The following is a 21,702-nucleotide window of genomic DNA, read 5'->3' on the forward strand; positions in this document are numbered from 1 at the left end:
TTCCATGTCAAGGAGGCAGGAGGCGAGGTCAGGTCGGAGATTGAGATTTGAGTTCATGAGTTTTAGAATTAGCTGGGTGTTGTCGGCATAGTTGTAGCACAGGATGTTGTGCGAACGGATTATCGGTGGGAGGGTGGTCAGGTAGAGGTTGAACAGGAGGGCGGATACGCATGCTCCTTGTGGGACTCCCGTGTCGACTGGTCGGGCTTGGGAGGTATAGGTGGAGAGTATCGTTATTTGGTACCTATCTTTGAGGAATGAAGCAATCCATTTAAGGGAGGTTCCACGAATTCCTAGGGAGTGGAGGCGGTCAAGGAGGATTGAGTGATTGATTGTGTCAAAGGCGGCAGATAGGTCGAGAAGGATTAGCGCGGCGCATCCCGCGGAGTCTGCCGTCATTTTAAGGTCATCCCAGATTGAGGTTAGGGTGGTTTCGGTTCTGTGACGGGCTCTGAAACCTGATTGGGCGGGGTCTAGGAGATTGTTGGCCTCGACAAAGGCATTTAGTTGGGAGTAGGCGGTTCGGTCAATGAGTTTGGCAAGGAACCTGGTGTTTGAGATGGGGCGATAGTTTTTGGGCTCGAGGGGGTTGAGCGAGGGTTTTTTAATTAGAGGTTTGACGTGAACCGTTTTGAATGTGTCGGGAAAGCTACCAGAGGAAATGGAGGCATTTATGATGGATCTTGCGTGTTCCCCTGCGCAGGTGGATGTGAACATTTCTTTGAGGGTTGTGGCTGGGCAAGGGTCGAGCGGCAATCCAGAAGGTTTGCGGGCAGATAGAAGTTTGAGAAATTGCTCTGGTGATATTGGGCTTAAGGATTCGAAAGTTGGTTGTGTAGATGTCGGAGCTGGTGGGATGGCCGTTGCGGGCGGGGAAATGTCTGGTGGATGTAAGAGAGCCAGTGTGGTGGTTAGGGTTTTTGTTCTTTCGAGAGACGTCGTGTAAAAGTGGAGGGAGAGTGAGTCGCACAGTGATTGTGAGGCGGTCGGGACAGTTGTGGAGCAGGCCGGATTGGTGAATTCGGAGATGATTTTGTGGAGTGCTTTGCTTGGGTTTTTGCAGTTTACGATTCGTGAGTTGTAGTGGGCTTTTTTTGCTTTCCGGATTTCGGCCTTGTACAGATAGAGGTGGCCCTGTTCTCCTGGGTTTTGTCTTTCTGCCATTTGCGTTCTAGGTATTTATATAGTTGTTTAGTGATCTTCAACTCAGGAGTGAACCATTTGGGGAAGAGGCCACGGCGGGCTGATGGTTTGCACAGAGGTGTGAGGCGCATTAGAGATGCGTTGAGCCAATAGTCGAAGACGTCAGGAGTAAGTTATTTGGTGAGAGGGTTGGTAGGTGATGGAGACTGTAGGAGTGCCTTGGCTAGATCCGGGATGATTATCAGTTTTTTCCAGCATTTGCCTAGATTCAGGGGTTCAGATTTGAGTAAAGGAAGGGGGTCGGTGAGCGGAAGGTGAACGAGAGAATAAAGTGATCGGACCAGATGATAGGGGTGGTGGTTTTAAATGAATCAGAGTGTTGGAGGTAAAGATGGCATCAAGAGTGTGTCCTTTATAGTGAATTGGGCCATTTATGTGGGGTTGGATGTTAATTGCGTCTAAACCGTCAACCAGGAAGTGTGTCATAGGGTTCGTGGGGATGTCGAGCCATATGTTGAAGTCTCTGAGAAGGGTGAGGTTGGGATGGTTTAGTTGAAGGGTTGCAATAGAGTCGCAGAGGTTGTTTGCGAATTGTCCATCATAGCCAGGAGGCCTGTAGATTATTAGGAAGCTGTGTGAGAGCGATGGGGAGATGGATAGTTTAACGAGGAGAGATTTGCAGGCAGGAATGGAAGGTTGGGTGTCGATGATTGAGGTGTGGAAGAGAGACTTGAAGACGAATGCTATTCCCCCTCCTCTGGAGGGGCGGTTCAGTTGGATGAGGGAGTAGTCTGGGGGAAAGGCTTCATTAGCGATTGGGTCATAGTCGTCAGAGAACCATGTTTCAGTGATGAAGACAAGGTCTGGTTTGACAGAGGTGAGGAGGTCGAAGATGCAGTGTCTGTTTTTTGCAACGGATCGGGCATTAAACAGGATGCAGTTCACATCGGCAGGCGAGGTCGGTCTCGGTGCTGGAGGGGGTGCTGGTAGAGAGAGTGCAGGAGGTAGGGGGGTAGGGTGGGTGATGATCGATGGGAATAGTGGGCGAGCAGGAAGATTCAGGTGGGGTTGAGTGGCTGCATGTGTTGGAATGGTTGGGTTTTATTCGGGGGATTTGAAGGTGCTGTGCGGGCGGTTAGGAGTTTAAGTTGCGGTTGATCAGAAATCGAGGGAGAGGGGTTTCAGGAAGGCTGAAGCTGTGGGTGAAGTAGGTGATTGCAGGAACGAGGTGGTGGGTCGAGAGAGGTGAGGCGAAGAGTGCTGAGAGATTGAGGAGGACCAGGAACGTTGCGTCTTTAGTTTTCTTGTTGCGATTGGGGTGTGAGAGAGAGTAGGGGGGTCAGAGGGGGAGAGGGATGCAGCTTCGGTTCTAGCAAGGGCTAGGCGTGCAGTTTTTAGGGAGGGAAAAGGGTGCGGGCGGGAGGAAATGGTGGCAGGGGTGTGAGGGCAAGGCGGGGGGTGGGAGCTTGCAGGGCGGGATGTGCCTGGTATGATAGTGAGGGGAGCGGACATGGTTAGGGTGTTCAGGGGAGGAGAGGTCTTAGGGTGGTTTGCTCGCCATCGAGCCCCTCTGGCTTGGTGTTTGGAGAGGAGGATGGCAGGGAGTGCGAAGGATGATGGGGTGGTTTGGGAATGGGGGGACGGGAGGGAAGGTGGATTGGGAAGTGGGGGCGGTCCACGGAGGTCGCTTCCGACTAGCTCTGGTGAAGTTGGTGTACTCATGCTTGGAACACGCTTTTAGGTGGATTTTCGGAGGTCTTTCTAATTGTGGCTCTTAGGTGCAGTTCAATGTTGAATTGTACACAGATGATAATATGCTATTAGGTATTAATTAGGTGCACTTCTAAATTCACCTGTACATATAGATGATATTAAGTCTTCCTTTATATTCAGTTTTGCATAGAGGGGATCTCAGATTATTAGGCACAGTTCTAAATTTTTGTTTACACACTTCAAAATGCAGCTTTCACAGAGAAGCTGTTGGGAACGGATTTAGATGAAGTCTTCACGGAGAGGCTATTGGGAACGCTTCTATGTACCACTTTCACAGAGAGGTTATTGGGCGGGCTTCTACATTCACAGAGAGGCGATTGGGAACACTTCTAATAGCAGCTTTCACAGGCAGGGTAGTGGGAACACTTCTAAATCCACAGAGGTGTTATTGGGTACGCTTCTAAAATTTAACTTTCAGAGAGGCTATTGGGAACACTTTCTAAATGCAACTTGCAGGGAGGCTATTGGGAACACTTCTAAAACCACAGAGGAGCGAATTGGGCACACTTCTAAAATGCAACTCTCACAGAGAGGCTATTGTGAACACTTCTAGATGCGATTTTCACAGAGAGGCTATTGGGAACACTTGTAAATGCGATTTTCACAGAGATGCTATTGGGAACACTTCAAAATGTGACTTTCACAGAGAGGCTATTGGGAACACTTCTGAAATCACAGAGAGGCTGCTGGGAACATCTAAAAGTAACTGCACAGAAAACTTTCTAAATGCAACTTTCACAGAGCGGCTATTGGGGACACTTCTAAATGCAACTTTCACTGAGAGGTTATTGGGAACACTTCTAAATTTACAGAGAGGCTACTGGGAACACTTCTAAAAGTAACTGCACAGAACACTTTCTAAATGCAACTTTCACAGGGAGGCTATTGGGAACACTTCTAAATGTAACTTTCACAGAGAGGCTATTGGGAACACTTCTAAATGCAACTTTCACTGAGAGGTTATTGGGAACACTTCTAAATTTACAGAGAGGCTACTAGGAACACTTCTAAAAGTAACTGCACAGAACACTTTCTAAATGCAACTTTCACAGAGAGGCTATTGGGAACACTTCTAAATGCAACTTTCACAGAGAGGCTATTGGGAACACTTCTAAATGCAACTTTCACAGAGAGGGTATTGGGGACACTTCTAAATGCAACTTTCAATGAGAGGCTACTGGGAACACTTCTAAAAGTAACTGCACAGAACACTTTCTAAATGCAACTTTCACAGGGAGGCTATTGGGACACTTCTAAATGTAACTTTCACACACAAAGAGGCTATTGGGAACACTTCTAAATGCAACTTTCACTGAGAGGTTATTGGGAACACTTCTAAATTTACAGAGAGGCTACTGGGAACACTTCTAAAAGTAACTGCACAGAACACTTTCTAAATGCAACTTCCACAGGGAGACTATTGGGAACACTTCTAAATGTAACTTTCACACACAAAGAGGCTATTGGGAACACTTCTAAATGCAACTTTCACAGAGAGGCTATTGGGAACACTTCTAAATGCAACTTTCACTGAGAGGTTATTGGGAACACTTCTAAATGCAACTTGCAGGGAGGCTATTGGGCACACTACTAAATTCAACTTTCAGAGTGGCTAATTGTAACACTTCTAAATGCTAAATGCAACTTTGCATGTATGGAATACAGTTTCCGAATGGAAATATATTACAGATATAACGAGTTTACAGTGGCAATGTTTTGTCCCGCCTTTCCCACCCTTACTTATGGTTGGCTTCTTGCTTCTCCTGCGGATACCTGCAGATACTGTTTGGGGCCGTCTCTGTAGGAGCCGTCCTTTGCCTCAGGTCCTTAGCCGATGGGCTGCCGGGCAGAGGGCTGCCCTGGGAAGACTGGCAATGGAGTGGAGTCCTCTCGACTTGGACCAATCGGCGCGAGGGGTGGGCAGGATGGGAGGCGGGAACAAGGGAGGGAAGGCCCAAGACTATCAGGAAGTGAGGAGCAGGTATCGAGCGCTTTCTAGCGTGGGCACGGGGAGGCCCTGAATGCTAAATTCAATTTACAACTGCCTTAGGTCTGCAGGGAATTAAAAGTGCAGCTGTGCCACTCACCTCGAGCAGGTTGAAAGAGTGGCTATTTATGACTTATCATTTTGAGTAACAATGCGCTGTATATGTATTTTGGCTAATGGCTATGTCGAATAAAGCCTTGTGATTGACAGTTTCTGAAGCGGCTGACACATATCTTTCCACCAGTCCCTTTTAAAGTCCTGGCTTGGGATCTAAATTTGGTGTTAGCATTTTTGATGGGAGCTGCATTTGAACCTCTCCATGCCTGTCCAGATTGTTGACTATTTGCCTGGTGGCTGTCGCCTCTACTTGCAGAGTGAGTGAGCTACAGGCATTACCATGTAAATCTCCTTTCATCTCCTTCATTTTCAGAGAGAAGGTACTTTTGAAGTTTTGCCCCTTCCTTCCCAAGGTGGTGTCTGAATTTCAACAGACACAAAAGTTAAAATATTGACTTTATATGCACCCCCCCTCATAGCTCGAAGGAGGAGGATAGGTTACATAGACTGTATCAAAAAAGGGATGTAAGCCTTTACATGGCCAGACTGGCAAATGTCAGACAAGACAATCAACTCTTAGTTGGTTACATCAGACACAGATTGGGTCAGGCTGCAACTAAGCAGACATTGGGCCTCATTACAAGTATGCCGGAAAGAAATCTGAATTACTGGCATGCCGGTGCTACTGTGTCCGTGCGGCACTGCTGCCGGAATCAATGGTTGATTCTGTGTCAGCGGGCAAGTGCATTCTGGTATGCCGGAAACGGTCGCACCTGCATGCCGGTAATACCACCAACCTCCCCCAAAAAAAACCACACCTGCACCCTCTGTGACCGCGATTCTGGCTTCACGCTACCAGACTCACCGGTACCGTTATTCCCGTGACCGGAAATAACGTGATCGCCGGAACAGGAAATGGACCGGCGGCCATTAACAAAACACAATCCATTGCAATCCTCTGTGCACAGGAGTGACTGCAACATCCCAAGCACAGAAAACCATTGGAGACATGTCTGGCAGGGTACCTGCATCACGGAGACGCAAGCCGAGGTTCAGCGAGGCTCAACTAAACATGCTGGCCGACACGCTAGTCGAGCATGCTGATGAGGTGTTCAGCAGCAACTTACGAGCCAGGCGCAAATGCGGAAAAAGGCCATCTGGGAGGAGGTGGTCCGGAAGGTCACTGCAGTTTGGACGAGACCCCGAACAGTCCAGGACTGCCACAACAGGTGGGAGGATCTACGTCTCAGGGTGAGAAACCTCCTGTCAGCACAGCGCAGCCGTGGCATGGGCACAGGAGATGGACCTGCACCTCCCATCCACCTGCAGCTATGGGAGGAAACATGCAGCAGAGTCTTGCACCTCGAGGCCATTGCGGGAGTAGGTGCAGCGGAGGCTGGAGGCGTCACATCGGATGAGGCTGGTGAGTAGCTTTAAGCCCAATATTAGATCACACAACTTGTACCCTGTATACAATTGAGTAGACAAACATGTCCAGTATGTTGTGCCAAATGCCAGTACAGCCCTGCTGGTGCCCCCCCTCTACCTGGTTGCGCACATCCACCTAGACCTTGCACCCAAACCACATTCATACACAACTCACAAATCACACAGGCACCCTGCATCGCCCTCACAAGATGCACCTGTTGGCTCTCAGACACACATCCCCCTGACACAGCACAACTTCTGATGTCACTGCCGAGCTAGCACATGCCCAGTCAAGTCAGTGTCAAGCACCTCCACCAACAGCAAATGACCAGCTGCACACATCAGTGATACATGTGGGCCACTCGTCCCATACACCACGGCCCATCCCGCTAAATCATCACCAACGCAGTAACTGCCATAGGCAGCAGTCACATGAGCAACACATCCATGTCACAACCAGCCACAACACTGTATCATACAGCTTGTGTGGCACACCACCCAGAACACCCAAAAGGGGAAACACCAGTACACCGCGCAACAGCCACTGCACACACCATGTTTGCACACCACACATGCACCCGCACAGCATCCCCGACACAGGCATGTGTGCACCATACCATGGCCACCATGTCCATGATACAGCATTGCCATGGGAAAGTACTAGCACTAATGTCTGTCTCATGAATCCACACCCATCACTGATGCCCTGCCTTTCTGGCCCCCACAGGCACATCATCTGCAAATGAGGCAGAACAGCTGAGAACATCCCGGGCCACCAGGCCACACCGGCGACAGACCACCACCAAGTCCATGCAGGACTCGAATGCATCCTCTGGCAGACAACAGAGGCCAACAACTCCTGCACCCCAGGCACCCCCACATCAGGAGGCACTTGCACCCCAGGCAGCCCTACACCAGGAGGCACCTGCACCCCAGGCAGCCCCACAACAGGAGGCACCTGCACCCCTTCTGTAAGAGGCTTCACAAGGGGGTCCATTTGACCACATTAGGGATGACGGTGGACTAGGAAGCGTAGAAACAGACCACAACTATGAGGAGGCAGAGGGCTTCAGTCCTGTAGGCCCAATGAGCCCTCACCCCTACACAATGTCAGGGATATTGAAGGACGCCTGTCCAGAATGGTGGCACGTCAGGAATCCATGGCTTCAATGGTACAACACCACCTGCATGAAGCCCGACTCATGTGGGAGGGTCTTCAGGCCAGCTCCAGGAGGTCTGCACAGTCACAGAGCAGAGCCACAGGTGCCATTTTGCATTTGGCACGGTGTGTGAGGGAGGGGCAACAGTGTGATGTCCTCCCTGGCTGAGACAATTTCTGTGTTGGTGCAGGCCCTCGTGGACGAAAGGCACATGCCCATGCCACTTGCTCTCTCCACAAGATCCACTGCAGGGAGTTCCCGTCAGAGCAGCCCAAGGTGTCGCTCTAGGCGGCTGGTTTGGCCTGCAGAAGGCTGCACCCCTGAGCCTAAAAGGGGACGGAAATTGGACACTGAATGGGTGGGTGTGGGGAGGGATAGTTGGGGAGGTGGTGTGGGGAGGGATAGTTGGGTGGGATTGTAGAGGGAGTTAAGGTTTTTCACTAATGTAAATAATTGATTTAGTCACAATATATTTGGTGTTGAAAAAAAATTCATGACTGGACATTGATCTTTCTGTGTCAGTACATTTATTCATGTACAGTGCCCAGTGGCCCAGTGTGCTAGATGTCCTGGGCTGTGTGTGTAATAGCTGCTCAAAAGTAGTGGTGTATGGGGTCTTCACGTGTGACACGTCATTCCATGCCATTGTGATGGAATGTGCACTTACTTATGCCATGCCGGGATCTCGGGCACGGCTGCCGCGTGTCTTCACAGATACAGGCAACGGTGTTGCCAGATGCGGTGGGTCACTTGAATGCCAGTGTTACCGGCATCGCGGCTTGTACTACAGTGGTCTGGAAAAAGGTGCCGGTACGGATATACCGGCACGGCTATTTCCAGACCGGCATATTTGTAATGAGGCCCATTGTCGCGATGGATCATTCTGTGTATTGCAGAATGTTATTCTTAAGCTGGGAAAGATGTCCCTGAAAATGTAATGGCACATTCTACCAAAGGTGTGGCAATGACTTCAGCTCTGCAAAGAGGTGTACCAGTGTAGGACATCTGTAATACTGGAACCGGGTCTTCGATACACACCTTTTCAAAACATTTTTGCCTATATTCTTTGGCCTAGAGACCCATGCTACTCCTCACTGAGGACGCCCAAGATGACTGAAACATGTCTGGGGATACTTGTGGTCTTGTGCAAAAGGGATGTGACCTAGCAGTTGGGGTTGGACTGCCCCTTTTGGGGTGGAACCAAGCCTGATATGCATATGATCTTTCTCCTTCTGTAATGGCTTGGCAGGATGAAAAACAGTGGTCTGGAGGGTTGCACAGTGCTGTGCCTGTGATTGTGATTAATTCAAACCCTTCCAGCCATCACCTTTTTTATTTTGCTTATATTCTTTGTCAGGCCATGATGCTTGGTTTGGGAATGTTTTGCATAGCATACACCAATGACAAAATTCACGTCTCCCACCTCCATTTACAAAAACTGCTATGGGAGTCTATCAAAGGTGAGGAATCCGTGGGAGAACACAATCCATTAGAAGCACAAGTTACCTAACCCTGGTGATGTTGTTTCGACTGGATGTTCCTCCCAATGATTCATCATTGCCCTGCCAGCCTACTCCACTGACTGTGGGTGAATTTTATTGAATTGAACCTTCCTCTCTTTCAACGCCTATGGGGGTTGCGTATCCTAAGTCGGCTGTCCGAAAAGAGGGGAAAAAAATAGAACTGAGTCAACAGGTGCGGTGCGTGCTATTTATATCAATGTCAATGTCATGTCCGAGTGCTGGAAGGGAAGCTGCTGAGGGACTTCGACTAGACGAAGCACAGCGCACTCTGCTGTCGAAAAAGTTTTCCAACGCTGCAAGCAGGATATCGGTATATCAGAGATGAGGAATCCGTGGGAGGAAAGGTCCAGTAGAAAGAACATTACCAGGGGTAAGTAATTTGTTCTTCCATATTATCTTGAACATGTCCGACTAGAATGCTGTAATTCTGTTTCCCTGTAGATCGTTTGCTTTTACCTGGCGTATTGCTCTGCCTTGCTGTGTATCATTTACATTTACCTTGCATGTTAGTCTGTCATGCTGCATAAGATTTGCATTTTCTTTCCATTGCATTCCTCCAAGTCATTTTTATTGTAGCGCTGACTAGCATTCCTGGTATTGGTAATCATTGCCTTGGATCTGCAATCATGTGTGCGCATTACGTATCCCGTTGCCTCTTTTCATGGTGAATGTGTTTCATTTATTATAGTTACTTTGCATTGGTTCTTCATGCCCAGTGTATTATTGATTGTGCACTGAGGTCCTCAGTCTACTTATGCCTCTCCTCCAGGTCTCCCCATTGTCTAGGTGTGCACAGTAGCTATCCTATCCACACTGTTGATTTGATTTGAACTCGAGAACATTTATCAGGTCATCCGGGCCCTTCAAGTAATCACCACTCTTTACATACACTTATGTTACACCAGCCTCTCTCACCTCCTCTGGTCTAACAGGCTTCAGGTGTGCTTGTGTGGAAGATTTGTGTTCTGATTGGTTGGGTAGTTTTGTTTAAAACATTGCCCCGCTTTTCTCGGGCTCTTTGGTACATGCCGACATGCATCTTGTTTCTGTTTTCCACACCTGCGTGTAGACGGTGGATGTTATGACTAGACCTGCCGTCACGCGCAGGCCACGCTGACCATAGCAGGAGGCAAACAGTGTTGTGGCGGTGGGGGGAGCATTGCTGCTGGGAGCTATCTCCCCAGTCGGGAGATGGACCAGTGGATGGGGCGATGGCCGCGCTTTCCTTTTTCCCCATTTTCCTATAAATAAACACTCACCCCGTACGGTGCCGGGGATTCCCTCTCTCCTTCAGCCATTATTGCAGAGCATGAAGCACTTGCCGGCGGCGGTTGGCCCAGGATTTTTTCAGGCGGCCCACTTTCCTTTAGCTCCCACACAGAGCTCTCTGGACACTCGCCACTGGTGGGCCTGGGATCATTCTGGGCCTGCTGTGTGGCAAACCTGAAGGCTGGCTGCACACCCACCTTAAGCCTCGCTCCTGTCCGGAGCGCAACAGCGGGGCCACTCCTTCCACTCTCCGGTGGGAGATTTCTTCTTTCTTCTTGGCGGCCGATGCCGCCTCCACACAGCATGGGGGCCCACAAATCCTCTGGTGGGCGACCAACAGCCCACGGGGGATCCCATGCTCGTCGCCAATGTTATGACTAGACCTGCGGTCACGCAGGCCAGTCTGACCATTGCTGGGGGCACCCAGCACACACATTAGCCCAAACCATAGCGGGCTGGCTCACGGGCACACAGGCCAGCCCGAGGACTTGCTGGGGGCACCCAGCTGACATCAAGGGACAGGGGGCTCCCTGTCCGCCCATGGTCACACGGATGCTTTAGTGGCCAGGGGGCAACCAGGCCATCACGTCAACACAGCCGGTGTTGCCCAGCAGGGGCACCGCCCCACACACGCAGGGTTGCCCAGCAGGGGATATGCTGCCACGGGGTAACATGGGGACAGCATTGCCTAGCCGGGGCACCGTCCTTGTTCAGGGCCTTGCAGGGTAGGCCCTCTGCCTGCTACGCAGTGCCACACGCTGCGAAGAACGACACAGCTGGCAGGAGTCAGTTGGTCCAAGACTGATGAGCGGGAGGCCGCTCATTACTTTTATTGATCCGTCACATGGTCACTTACACGTGACCTCAGCATGAGCCCGGGGAGATGCCATGCTCCCATGAGGGTTGAGACACCACACTCCTCCTTTTTCATAACAAACAAACAAATGACAAGCATCACTGGACATCAAAACGAATTAAACCACGAACAGCAACACTTGTAATTATGGACGAGAACAACAATACATACATTTATGCTCTGACAGTTAGACACATACAACATACGTTTAGCATGTACACATATTTGAGGGTGACAGTCAGGGTTGGTGGCACGTTGAGGGTTTCACCGCATTATAAAAGGACCCCTTATTGACCTGGGTGAGTGAAACTTAAAACCACTAACCGACATCAATGTTAGCTCCTGGCACCATAAAAAGCGTACCAACAATGTGCAGGAGCACAGCTTCACATTACATTTGAACTATGACCACTTTGAGCATATACATGACATGCAGGCGCATAGCATTACAAATTCAAGTTACTGGGTCCACTTTAAGCAGTTGTGGAGTTGCAGGAAACCAGTTCATAGTTGCACAAGCATCAGTTCTTCAGAACAGTCAACACCACAGTTCAGGGGCCGGAAAAATGCACCTGGGAGCTCCAGGGGCCACATCGGCACAGTCCATGGATGGTGGGGGCAGACCGTAGGGCTTGGAGGTCTTCCCCTTGCAGGAGTATGTGAACCTGCTACAGTGGCCGAGGGCGTACAAGCACTCACCTAGAGCTGCAACCCTCGAGTGTTATTCCCCTTTTTATTCTTTGACAGTCACAACCAATGGGCCCGGGAACTTTAGCAGGTCATTGGGCCTCATTACGAGTATGGAGGAAGCCATGATGCTAAAAGTGGCATAGCTACCCCCATACCGGGTACCTGGCCCGGGTTCCTGGAATGGGGAAATACCGGGCCATTGCGACCTTGGAGGGCCCAGTAATTCCCTTTCCCTCGACCCGGTACATCCCCATTCCCTTTGAGCCCTCATAGGGCTCAATGGGAATGGGGAGGATGCTAACAACGGGCCATTAATGACGGGCCCGTTCTTAGCATCCTGGTCTGCTAGTGGGTCCCGCTAAGGACGCCTGGTTTTACCAGACGTCCTTAGCGGGACCCGCGAGCAGACCTCGTAATGAGGTGCTAGAGGGTTAAAGGCGCCGGCAGGCCTACCGGCGCCGTTAACCCTCTACCGCCTCGGTCGTAATGAGGACCATTACGTTTGTAATGGCTCTTCGTTGTTTTCACTTTTAGTCATTTACTTTTTTCACATGATCGGGCCTCTAACTTCTGAGCTCTGACACCGGAGCACTCTTATCTTCCCTTGCTCTGACATGGAGCACAGCACAACTCGCCGCCGATGGGCCCGGGTCTGAAGAGGGCCCATACATTTATTCCCATTGCGCTGCACTCAACGCTTGGGTTGACACAGGAAGTGCAGTGTTTCCCGTCGAAGCGCAGGCAGCCACGCCAGTTTGTTTCTCCCCTCCACATGCGGGAGCCAAACAGTGATGCGGCAGTGGGGGTAGCATTGCCGCTGGGAGCTCTCCCCCCAGTCGGGAGATGGACCAGTGGATGCGGCGATGGCCGCGCTTTCCTTTTTTCCCATGTTCCTATAAATAAACATTCACCCTGTATGGTGCCAGGGATTCCCTCTCTCTTTCGGCTATTATGGCGGAGCATGAAGCACTTGCCCCCGGCGGTTGGCCCAGGATTTTTTCAGGCGGGCTGCTTTCCTTTAGCTCCCACGCAGAGCTCTCTGAATACTCACCACCGGTGGGCCTAGGATCATTCTGGCCCTACTGGGTGGCAAACCTGAAGACTGGCTGCACATCCACCTTCAGCCTCGCTCCTGTCCGGAGCGCAACAGCGGGGCCACTCCTTCCACTCTCAGGTGGGAGATTTCCTCTTTCTTCTTGGCGGCCAACGCCGCCTCCACACAGCATGGGGGCCCACAAATCCTCTGGCGGGCGACCAACAGCCCACGGGGGATCCCATCCTCATCGCCAATGTTAGACCTGTGATCATGCAGGCCAGTCTGACCATCGCTGGGGGAACCCAGCAAACACATTGGCCCAAACCGTAGCGGGTTGGCTCACAGGCACACAGGCCAGCCCGAGGACTTGCTGGGGGCACGCAGCTGACATCAAGGGACAGGGGGCTCTCTGTCCGCCCATGGTCACACAGGCGCTTCAGTGTCCTGGGGGCACCCAGGCGATCACGTCAACATGGCCGCTGTTGCTAATCGGGGGCACCGCCCAACATACGCAGGGTTGCCCACCAGGGGCTCTGTTGCCACAGGGTAACATGGGGACACCGTTGGTCAGCAGGGGCACCGTCCTTGTGCAGGGCCTTGGAGGGTAGGCCCTCTGCCTGCTATGCAATGCCACACGCTGATAGCAGGCAGGAGTCAGTTGGTCCAAGACTGATGGGAGGCCGCTCATTACTTTTATTGATTCCGTCACAGGGTCACTGACACGTGACCTCAGCACGAGCCTGCCGCCGCAGGTGCATTTGGTAACAGTGAGGCATGCCACGCCTTCTGCCACTACACCAGCCACTCTGCCACTACGCCAGCTCGGGGGAGCCCTTGAAAGACTCCCCCGAGCTGGCGTGGTGGGGGCAAATGGCGCCCTGGGGGACGAGGAGCCACGGGCGGTCGCACGGCTCACCCCCACTCCCCTAAGGCCGGGCCTGAGTACAAGGTGTTCTTACTGTGAGCCTCTGCCTCCCACTCTGTACTTAGAGGGTTGGTCAGGGAATCCTTCCCACTGGGCCTCCAGGCCCAACATCGCAGCACAAGTGGTGGTGGTACTCAGCCCTTGGCCAAACCTAACCATCACAGCCAGCGATGCTCGGGGGACTGCGTCACAGTCCACTTGTGGTAACCTGAAATATATGCGTGGAAAACTGCAATGCACGCACACGCTGGCACATTATTTCTGTGGTGTCTGAGCAGTAGAAGGTCTTGCGCGCGCGTGTGTGTATGTGTGTTGCTGCCTTTCACGTCCAGACCCCGAGAAGCTCTAGTCTGCAATCAGCTCTGGGGGCATGTGGGGGCGGGGGGAGAGGGGGTGGACCCAGATCAGCACTGATCCTAGTAGTGGGAGCAGGGTTGGACCTTGAGTGGTGGGTGTAAGCAGAAGTACTGTGCCACTGACAGCTGCCCCTACCTCCAGGCTATGTTGTAAGGGGCACAACCATACATGGGTGCTCCGTGGAAAGAAAAGAAACTCCAGAACTAGGATAAGGGTGTGTTATGGTTTACTAGTCCAGCACAACCAGAGTGAATACGGGACATAAACAAACGTTGACTGTAGTTTCCTTTACAATAAGTGCAAAATAAATTGACCGATTTAAATCTGGAATATTATTGCACACATTGCCAGATATTACAGGAGAAGGAACGCTACGTATCTAGGCTTTGAACAGCAAAGAATATGACCAATACTGTGGACTGTGACTGAATGGGATGTTTACTCGCATGACACAGGTCTACTACAGTTTTATGGGTATTGAAGTCTCGTTACTTCTGCGTCAATCTGAGTGATTTTAAATCTGGGCAACTCCTACACGTTGAAACTATTGCATTGGGGTCTAATGTGAGGTGGGAAACAGAGCTTGTTGTTGTTTGGATTTTTCCCCACCCGTTGACTGGCCATGGCCATGCTCATCCCCATGGCCATTCCAACCCACTACCGGCCTCTCCTTACCAAAACACCCCTAGCTCTAGCACACAATTAATATCGCTTTGTGATGAATCTGGTCTGTCTGTTGTATTTGTATGCAGTTTTCTCAGAGTTATGGCTTAGTTGAAGCTGTCAATGTTTTTCGGGGGTAATATAACTACCTTACGAAAGTGTGCTTTCAGCTACTTGATTTATAAGCAACGAGTGTGTGTCCTCTCATCTGTTCCTTGCACTGAAATCCTGTTAAAGACAAGCATTGGAAAAGCCAACAGTTGTGGCTCATGTATAGATATTAGGCATTTACCAGCAACTGACAGGAATGGATTGGAATTCACACCATTTTCCAGCTGGTGCCAATTTATGGCCAGGAAATACCATAATGGCTGTGCCAGGCAAATGCCTATGCCATGCCTACAGAAATGCCACAACTGTTGGCTTTGTCAATGCTTTTTATAAATTAAGCTGACTCACAGATCTGTAACACGCCAAATCAACATTTCGTCATGATCAAGGTGGAGCGCATTCTCGCACACCAGACAGGCATTAGTGATTCGCCAGGGACTTCACTGATCGGTTCTGGAAGGTTCTACCATTTTTAGAGGATGTCGGCCCGGGAGGAGAACTTAGAGCCGTCACTAACTCTGAAGTTACCTAACCACATTTTGCTACCCAACTAAAACAACAAAACAAGTCCTCGGGTTCGTGTTTTGGGTGTGATTGGTAGACTATTTAATTGGTCGAGTGTCTTTGAACAGCTAGCACCTAAAATCTTTGGAACCACTCCCACGATTAATTCTTTACAAATGCAAGTGTCGTTAGCTGTCTACGCCAGTGCAAAGACATCAATATGCATTGTCATTAGTGTAAAAGAAAGGGTGCAAGGTCACCAGGGATTTTTGTTAATATAAAATCGGGGGAGTATTCACTTTTAAATTATTTTGTTTACCCCCTTACCATTTTTGCAATCTTTTTCTTGTTCCCTGAAAAATATGTAAAACGATAGGCCTGCTCCAATAGTTGTACACCGCTTTAAGGACATGTGAATGTCTTTGGACCAATGTGAAGACATGCTACGATGTATGTTGCAAATAAAAGGAACTGTATAGATCATGCTATCCATTGCAAGTGACATCTTTTTCCGTCTACAGGATCTGATTGCTGCAATATCACAAATAGCCGATTTCTTCAGCATACATTTGACTAAGGAGCAAATTGAGCTCATCGCCACCAATGGCAGCTTCAAGACGATGAAGGAAAAATCCACTGAGACCCATGGACCAATGGGCAAATTCATTTTCCGAAAAGGTACATCGTTTTGAACATTTTCTTTCATGCTACGTCATGTTATGTTACTCTGCTCTTATAGTGTGGTAGTTTCAGAGCGACTGATCCTTGTCCGTATTGTGCCTCGGCCGGGGTTCTCCAAACCTTAGTGTGCATGAGGGATAGTGAGCAAAACTGAGGAATGCTGGAAGGGAGTGTATGAAGACCAGAAGGATACTTGGGGCAATTAGGCAAAGGGTACAGGTTTGTGTCATTCCATCTTTTATGCTTTGGTTTCTGGAGAAAGTTGGACACTAGATCTGTGTTGAGATGGCATTGTGTGGTAGGTCAGAGGAAGGAGGCCAGCCAACTGGTGGCATTTTTACAATTCTTTTTATTTAAATAATAAGAAAAGGCCTATCTGTCCCTATCACAAAGGTTTGCCCTATCCAACTCGCTTCTTTTGGACAGGCTTCTTCCTGCCGTAATAGTGTATTTTCAAATAGTTCTTGGTAACCATATGAATCAATCCTTTAATTCTTCTAGGGGATTTGTCCACCTTTTCTTCTTCCCCTTTCAAGGCTTTCAATAGAGATCCTTGGTTTCTCACAATAGGGGGTTGACCTTTATCCCTTTTGGATTCTGGCAGTGTCTCTAGATGGCAGTTGGTGAGCAGGTGCAAGTGGATCTAGGTCATGTGGCCTGAGCCCAACCCACCTTCTTAGCCCCGCCTTTTCCTTTGTGCTCTTAACCCTTACATCAAGGGTGGCTCTCTGCCGGGCGTCCGAATTGAAGGGCAGACTAAGAAAAGGTTAATTCCTGTTTGGACCGGTAGGACTCGGGGCCTGAACGTCTGCTCGGACAGCGGGTAAGCACGCGCTGACATGCATTTTCTCCCTACGTTCCATGCGACCTCCTGGGGCAGGTTCTATTGTGCTCACTCACGAGTGCCAGAGGTCTCTCGGGTACCTGCCTCTCTCCAGCTTCTCTGTGTATCACTGATCTATCTGCCCCTCAGAGCTGGGACTCTTAGGTATTGCATGCCCCTCAGCTCTCGCATGCCACTTGGCTCGCTCAGGCTTTTCAACTCCCCATCCTCCGCTTCACCACATTGCCATCCCCTCCAACAATCGCCTTCATGCCTGCTTTCCTCATCCCTGATACTTTACAAACTGACCTTGGCCACAGACCTCCTCCCTGATTGGTTGGGTTTGTAAAGTGTTTCTCTCCTCTTTCCTCATTGGCAAATAGGCTTTAAGGTTTCTGTTTGGGGAGGAAGCCTATACTAGGCCTAGTGGCCATGTTGGCATTTCCCCCATGTTATCAGTGTTTATTATGCTTGCAGTTTATTTTCTTCCACCACGGTTTGCTTTGCTCTTTTTTGGGAAGAGGGAGTGGTGCAGTGGACGTTTGGGTGTGTTGTGCCTCTTCGTTGTGGGTTTCCCCAAGTGCTTTTGGGGGCCAGTGCAAGTGGTTTTATTTGCAAGTCCTGCTATCGAATGACTTGGGGAAAGTATTCAGCAAATTTAGGTATTCCTGCTGAGTGATGGAGGGGTCTTTCTGCTGCATATACTGCTATGGAATGAGGAGGGTAACAAAGATGTGGCTGTCCTGGGTTTGCCTTGGTGTTGGGATGTCTTGACCCGTGTCCCCAGGGAAGGTGGTCTCATTAAAATTGAAAGGGAGTAACCCCGCTGAGGCAGCTGCAGAAATGTGGTTCTCTCCCAGTGTTTCACTGGGTCTAGACCATTAATCTACAGACTACAGGGGACAGGGGTTCCATGGAAATGGAAATGGATGTGTGGATGCCATAAAACCCTTTAATCACTGGCTCCCATGTTCTGACTATTCAGAGTGGAAGAATGGGGGGGTGACTCTTAACACTTTCACAGATGGCTATGCAGGAAGAGGATGGCAACAGGTCTTTTTCATCCACAGCCAGTCATTCTCTCCCTCATGCCACTCCTTGTTGCGAATAAGGGATTAGCTTGCAAGTGATTTGATGCAGAGTGTGAGGCAGACATTGCACTGTGCTCCCTGGGGTCTTTTTGAATTGGTCCCAATACATATGCATTATCTGCCTAACCGAGTGTATGTAAAACCAGAGGAAAATAAATTTAGACAGTGTCATTGCCGAATACGTTCTCTTACCTCTGTTTTTGTACCTTCACAGGTGAAGTTGGGGACTGGAAGAACTATTTCTCTGAAGCTCAGAGCCTGGAAATGGATGCTAAGTTTGAAGCATGTTTAGCTGGGACGAAAATAGGGGAAAAGATGAAGTACAATGTCTACTGCAAGGCCTAACGCAAGGAAAAGAGTTGCCATCAAAGAGCGCCTGAATATTGTATCTTGTCCATTGTTGGACTACATTTTAGCCAAAATTAATCATTCCATTTTCACTGTTTGATTATTCTCACTGTTTGATTATTCATTGCTTGAAAGACATGTGGTTTCTTGCTGGTTTGGCACCTATGACTTTTTGGAATGAGCAATTGTTCTATAAAGGACAAGTCTAGAATGTAATTCCCTAACCCAGAAGTATTGGCTCTTGGCACTGTAATTGTCTCAGATTTAAATAGGTTGCCATTTGACCTTCACATACTACATGTATTTGAAGAAGGTCGTCTGCAATACAAACCCTTTTGTGTCATTTGGGTTTCCCTCTAAATCCCTTGCAGGCAGCCCTATTGCTGAACTATGGGAACCACCTAAGACTGTTTCCACCACACCTAGTTTGGGGTTCGCTCAGGAGTCGTGATGGTCTCCTTTTGGATAAACATTACCCGTTCCAATTTGTCGACAAGTTTGTGTATTCATTTTATCTTGATGCCTTCAGAACTAATCACAAACAACACACACTACCCCCCCCCCTCTTCCTTTTGTTATAATTTCAAGTGGTTATCTCACAAACTTTGTTGCACATCGAACTAAGTCACTACACATAGGCCTCCACGCAAATATACAAATCTGATTTTTATTCTCTTCTCTAGAACATATACATTTCTCCTTTCTCATTAAACGGTTATCATGAAAACCAAAACCTTTAATAATACAGATTTCAATTTTATGTGCAGATGGGGTTAGTAAGTGTGCTTCTTGTGCATCATACAGTATATTTAAATATAATCAAGCATATTACCGCATGCTTGGACAGGGAGTCTGATATTTGTTAGCTTTCTTGACTTTTACAAGTACAAAATGGGATGTTCATTTGTCTTCCCTCGAGATAAGCTATTTCTCCATATCTCTTATGGTTCATTAAAATGACAAAACATGGATTGGATAAAAACAATGTCGACACCAGAGCGTTTCGGCTCTTTACACCAAGATCCGCTTATCCACTGCAGTCTCCTCGTGATTGATATCTAGGCCTTCCTCAGGACAAGAGTTGATTGTGTGTATATCTTGATCAAATCTCTCAAACCACTGGGCTAATTCATCACATCTATACAAATATTGAAAAGTAAAAATCAGAAGGAGATTCACCTTAATGTTATATTATGTTGACTTATACGGCACACCGCTACCACCAGGGGCAGCCTCCAGGTGCTCATGTGGTTCTGCAAGAAAGAGGACGGGGTTGGTTAGTGAGGGTAGAGGGATAGGATACGCCCAGAACCAGGAGAAACTGGCGTCTGTGTGTGTTGGGTTGCAGATGGGTTGTTTGTGTGCACTGGCTTGTTGTATCCATAAGGGTGAGGCCCGATGCCTGGTTTGTTTGTTGTATGTGAATGTCTGTTATGTTGGGTGTGTGTTTGTGTGTTTTATGTGTCAATTGGCTGGTGTTTAAGGTTATGGTTGTGCAAACTGTCTTGTGTCCGTAGGGGTATGGTCCAGGGCCTGGGATGATTGTTGTAAGGTATTAACCTTACCATATTTATCTTCGCAATCTTAACACTGACCTTATTTTTTCATGAGGGGAGTACGGCCTTCTCTTCATTGCTGCATTGCTGCATTAAAAATCTATTGCACTCTATGGAAAAATATCCATATATTCCTGTCGTCTTTAGAGCTCTATTGATGAATCTTCAACTCTCATCCTTATTTCAAATATCGTTTTCAAAAAGTATTCAGTATTACCTTTCCTTTGAGTTAGGTGTATATGTTGCAGCCTTCTCCGTTTCAGGGAGCCAAACTTGATGTGTCGCCCGCGTGATACAAATATATATGTATAACATATTTCTTTGTAATCACACTTAATGGTACACATTATGCCTGGTTATTGTACAACCATGGGCAATTCTGCCGCATCTTGATTTTGTAGGTCAATTCTTCTCATTTTGCTCAGCATATTATAAAATGGAGCTGCCTTCATACACCAAACTGTGTATCCACAGCAACCGTCCGCATGACAGGTCGCTTTTGATGTTCACATTCATTCTTTTTTTACACTACTTGCGTGTGTGTGCATCAAAGTGTGTATGTACCGGGAGGGCGTGCTTGAGAGCCTGAGCCAGATGTCCACTGGGTGATCAAGCCCTGCTACTACAATGTCTACCTAGGTTACATCCGCTGTGCTGATAACGACATATGCAGAGGATGACTGCAATAATCCTGTGTGTCCCCCTGATGTAATCTGAATGGGCAGTCCTACACCACGCTGCTTGCCACCCTGGGCCACTCTAGGCCTCCCCCTGTTGGAGTTTGAAAGAGTTGGTTTTAGTTTGGTTGGGTCTGCTTTCATTCAGACTGCCGGCGAACCCTCCCAGGGTTGCTGGCATTGGCGGACGTGAGAGGGCTACCTCAGTACCCCTCCCCCTGTATCGGCTTACTCGGCTCAGTATTGGGATTCCGTTTATCCTAATGTTTGTATTATGTTCCTATAGTTACGTGTTACTTTCTTTATGTTGAGGATTCGTTCTATGCATGTGTTTATGTATAACGCTCGATATGAGGGGTATGAGGTCAGATGCAATACATGGCAACAGGGCACACTTAATCACCCTCCCTGGCGAGGATATAACGTCTGAGCTGCGACTGATAACCCTTAATGTCCAAGGGATCAGCCACCCTATAAAGAGAAGGCGAGTGCTTAACTATCTGCGGGACATACAGATCGACATTGTGTTCTTACAGGAGATGGTTCAATGTCATTTTATCGAGGGTTGGAATTTCAATGGTTTTTTTTACTGAAAAAACTCATCGAAATTGATTTTATTTTTGGGGTGGTCCCCCCTCCAAGCCCCACATCCCCTATTGTTTTTTCCAACTATTCCTGACCCCACCCACCCCTTATATACACTTTCCCAACCCCCCTATATATGTCAATGAGTTTTTTGCTAAAACATACTCGTAAAAAAAAACAGCGAAATTACGACATGATACGACGATATGATATGGCATTTGTAACGCGCCTATACACAGGTGTTCCAAGGCGCACCGAGGCAAGGAGGGGTGAACAGAGGGAGGACAGAGACAACGATCTTACTATGCCAATGACATTGAGATCGTGCAAGTGCAGGGGAGGGGGAGGGGAAAAGTGCCAGGGGAAAGGGGAGGGGGCAGTGCTGTACATGGGATCAAAACAATAACAAGAAGTGCAGCCAGCAGGTGGCAGGTGCAAGGGTAAGTGCCGACAGCAGGT

At 48.8% G+C, this 21,702-nt stretch overlaps 1 protein-coding gene across 1 annotated transcript in view; it reads left to right on the forward strand.

Annotated features, from left to right (window-relative positions):
* The window catches only part of LOC138510512 (sulfotransferase 6B1-like), a 205,988-nt gene extending 185,886 nt beyond the window's left edge, over nucleotides 1-20,102 (forward strand). The window contains exons 6-7 of the mRNA XM_069626215.1: nucleotides 16,004-16,160; nucleotides 18,292-20,102. Of these exons, the coding sequence (XP_069482316.1) occupies nucleotides 16,004-16,160; nucleotides 18,292-18,422 (288 nt within the window). The 3' untranslated portion in view covers nucleotides 18,423-20,102. The remainder of the gene's footprint in view (nucleotides 1-16,003; nucleotides 16,161-18,291) is intronic.
* Nucleotides 20,103-21,702: the final 1,600 nt, after the last annotated feature.

Source organism: Ambystoma mexicanum, chromosome 6p, assembly GCF_040938575.1.
Source record: "Ambystoma mexicanum isolate Mex_15411 chromosome 6p, UKY_AmexF1_1, whole genome shotgun sequence".
Taxonomy (NCBI): Eukaryota; Metazoa; Chordata; class Amphibia; order Caudata; family Ambystomatidae; genus Ambystoma; species Ambystoma mexicanum.